The sequence below is a fragment of the Notechis scutatus genome, chromosome 6 (genome assembly GCF_049901735.1).
Source record: "Notechis scutatus isolate UNSWTSFEM ecotype Mainland chromosome 6, rNotScu1.2, whole genome shotgun sequence".
Classification (NCBI taxonomy): domain Eukaryota; kingdom Metazoa; phylum Chordata; class Lepidosauria; order Squamata; family Elapidae; genus Notechis; species Notechis scutatus.
Window position 1 is genome coordinate 19,924,052 of NC_142014.1, and position 3,942 is coordinate 19,927,993.

At 41.5% G+C, this 3,942-nt stretch overlaps 1 protein-coding gene across 1 annotated transcript; it reads right to left on the minus strand.

Annotated features, from left to right (window-relative positions):
- Positions 1-1,336: 1,336 nt before the first annotated feature.
- Positions 1,337-2,803, minus strand: CFAP96 (cilia and flagella associated protein 96). The gene is given in 3 exon segments (XM_087969095.1): positions 1,337-1,489; positions 2,212-2,337; positions 2,339-2,803. Coding segments are annotated over 3 exon segments (744 nt in total).
- Between the last annotated feature and the right edge of the window lie 1,139 nt (positions 2,804-3,942).

Below are 3,942 nucleotides of genomic sequence, written 5' to 3' on the forward strand. Positions count from 1 at the left end.
GGTATTCAATGCACAAGCTAGAACTTGTCAGTGTTGTTTGCCTTGTGACCCATTACATTATTCCTTATGGGAAAAATATTTTTGATACTCATTGTTTTTTTGTATTTACCATGCCTCCCGGAACCAATTAACGATGAGTACCGAGGTACCATTGTATCTGAATTTGGGGACCCTGCTTTTTTAAAAATTTTTGCTAAAGATTGAAATCAAAATTCCGTTTCAAGCATTAACTCGGACAGGTCTGCTGTTTGTTAGTTAAAATGCTTTCTGGTCACTGAAATATCTCTATGCTAGTCGCCACCCCGACATTTTTTCTTTTTAGCTCAAAGAGACCACATAGTATGTCTGGAAAAACCACTGGTCACTTGATATCTCCCTCTCCTGTGATGACCTGGCGTGTACCACAAATATAACAAAAACCAAAACGTAAATAAAGGTCCTTTAATGCCTTCAACTTGGCTTCACTGTTTAATTGTTCACAGTGGAGGAGTAAACTATTTTCAAAATAACATTTCAAAGGAAAGAAACACAGTTCAAATTCAAAGAGCCGATAACGAAGCAAAAAACAAAAACAAACCACATTGAATAAAGTTCCGCGACAGACCAACTTCAGGAAGATAACCAGGGACAGTCCGTTGGAAGAACGCCAACCAAGATAAACCTTCTTTAGAAATAAAACACTAATTTGTCTCCAGCATCTGTTAGCACGCAGGTCCAACCTTTTATGCAGATCTCACACCTGCAACCCATGAAGAGGATCATGGCCCTCTCCTCCCAAATAGACCATGTCTCTCCCTTATCCTCTCCTCCCTGCGTGCCTTAGGCTGGATAGGGGATGGGCCTGGGTCCTCCTCTGACTGCTCAGCCAGCCTCTGCCCTTCCCCAGCCTCCTCCACAACCTCTGGAGCCACACTTCCACTCCCTGTTGGCTGTTCCTCCTCTCCCTCAGAGTCAGTCTCCACCAGGGGCATGACAGCCTCCCTTTCCCCCCCCCCCTCCTATCAGCCTGCACCACTTGAGTTTTAGGTGCAACATTTAAAGCACATTTTTAATGGCTAATTTGAAGTGTTCTGCGTGTGGCTGGATGGAGGCTGCATAAAAATGAGCTCATTTCAATTCCACAAATGCAATGCATCCATTACTTAACTCTGCTAGCTAGGGAGCAAATGGTTATCATCCGATCATATTTTATAGCTTTCTGAGATGCCAGGAGGAACATAGGTGTGTCATAGCAGTTGTCTTCCAGTTTTTGTGTCATAGCAGTTGTCTTCCAGTTAAAAATACACGTGTTGAAAGTAATAAAATTTGAACAAATTGTATCTTTCAGCCTTTCCAGTCAAGTCCTGTAGAACAGTCCCGAATCCCATTTGTCTCGTGCTGATGTGCCCATTAAAAAGGGCTCTGCTAGTCTGATGTTATATTTACAGTAATTCCCAAGGAGCTTGAAGCAAGAGGTGCCAACATGATCCTTTGTAATAGTCCTTAAAGACTGACAAAATTAAGAGATGGTGAGAAACATAGGTTAAATTAGCCCTTAAATCCAGGCTTCCCCAGACGCCTCTAATTTTGCACTCTGCTGGTTTTAAATCCCAAATTGGCCAGAATCTAAGAGTTCATATTTAAAACTGTTAATGAAGTACATTTAGAAGAAATTATAAATGTTCAGCTGAGAGCTGCAACGGAGTGCCAGGGAAAAAGATTCATTTTGTTTGAAAATTGGCCTTACATGTTGTTGTTTTTTTTTTTTCTGGCTAAATTTTCTTATAAATCCCAGTTAGCAAATTAAGTCTACCTTCATTTGATTTGAATTAATCTGCTGGGAATAATCAGCCATTGAATAGTAGATTTATTGTATTAATTAATAAGGGCATGCAGAATTTATAACTCAAAGAAGAGGAGGTGCAGGGCGCACGTGAAGAATCTATCTGCAACTCTGAAGCATTATGTCTTTCCGTAATGACCTCCATCCCTAACACAGCTCCCCAAACACGACAAACCCTCTGAAGTGAACTCAAAAGATTCCTTTAATTAGGAGTGCCAACAGCCCTGGCAAAAAGTTTCTCTCTCACCACAGGCTAGCAAGTCCAGCCATCTGGAAGATGAATAGTTGTCTGCCACATCTCTCTCCGCCCCCCCTGCCTTTTTATCCCCAGAGCTTAGCGTGGGGCCTCGCTAGCAGTGGTGGCTCTTCCTTCCCAAGGATCGGCCCACAGATTTCCACTGCTCTCCTCTCCTCTGCCTTCTGCGCATCCACATGTGTTTTTTTTCAATGTTTAAGGCCATAATACTTCTTACTGGTCTGCTTTTAGAACCAGGATTGGGGTGAAATACTTTTTCCTTGTTTATTAGTTGTGGAAGCCCTGGGCATTCTAATGCCATGCGGATCTGTAGAATGAGTTGGAAATGGATCAAATGTACCTGCTTTCATGCCTCCTGGCTTTTTAGCTGGAGAACTTGGCTTAAAAGGATGCGGAATGGGTACTTTTTCAGGTTGCCTTTTTGGTGGAGGAACCGGCCCTTCATCATGGTAAGGATTTGTATTGAAATATTCTCGGGGATAAAGATTTAGCTTGAATGGTCCACCTTTCAACAGAATGCGATGTTCTTCAGATATTTTCTTACAATTTATTCTTCCTCTGTCATATAATTCAACTGGATGTGTGTATGGTTTATCTATAGTGAGATTTGGATACCCATAGGCAGTTCCTTTCTTCCCTGGACTGGCATAGAGATTTTTCCCTGGTTGTACATATGCAATCTTATCTTTCAGGCACTGGACGCAGCTGTTCCTCCTCTTCCTCATCAGCCACCTCCAGACCGGGGGGCTGTTGACTCTCCATCCAAGGGCTGACAGTTGGCCCAGGCTCCACCTCTGTCTCTCTCTCTCTGCCAGCTCCACTCCTTCTTCCTCCTCAGAACTCTTTGGTTGCCTTGATGCTGATTCTGACTTCCACGCCCCTCCTCCTTCTCTGATTTGCTGTTGGAGGGGCCGGTGGCCGATTGGCCACAACTATCATCCATCATGAAGCTGATCTCCGTTGGTGCAGTAGAGTGCCTGGGAAATATACTTACAGGTAGTTTAAGAAGTTGCAAACACATTTGCATGCACACCCATACAAATTCTGAACATCGTTTTGCTCTTCAATCCAAAGTGATGCACGACTCTATTAAGCCTTGCCTATGATAAATATTAGTAAGGGCTAAGAATAACCGTTTGGCTTTTCAATCAATTTTTCAGCGCTAAGGAAATCTTTCCATAAACACTGAAGAAGGGAAAATCTGTATGCTGAAAAGTTTTAATGAAGAAGACTGGGCACCTTGAGCAAAGAGAAAAATGGGATATATTGCAAGTTTCATTCCAAAATGTCTGACTGTGCAGGAATATCAGAGGAAGAAAAGTCACCTGTTTTTGTACTAATTAATTTAATAAAACAACAAAAGGAAAAAAAACTATTACAAGAGAAAGCAAGGCCTCCCCCCCCACGCAAAAAATGAAAAGAATGCAGCAACTAAATTTTATATATAAAAAAGGCAATAGGCTGTCCTTTTGTAAACAAAAAGTTATTTATGTTACTCAATTATATATTTGAAAAATATATGGATCCAAATTAGACCCTAATTAGAAATAACTGCATCTCAATGGTTAAATACAGCAGAACAATGGTGAAAACCATCTTGAATGCATTTGGGTCAATATAAAGGGGGGGAAAGAATGACATTGCCATAGGTTGTATACTATAGGCCGCCCAGCCAAATTAACGAAATAGAACTTTTTGCTAATCAGTTAACTAAAGTATATAGGAAAAATGGCACAACAGTTAATGGGGGACTTTAACTACCCTGACATCAATTGGGAGACAAACTCTGCATCGTGGGAGATAGAAAAAGATTCCTGATGAACTTTGTCATCCAAAAGATAGAGGAGAGTACCAGGGGGTAGCT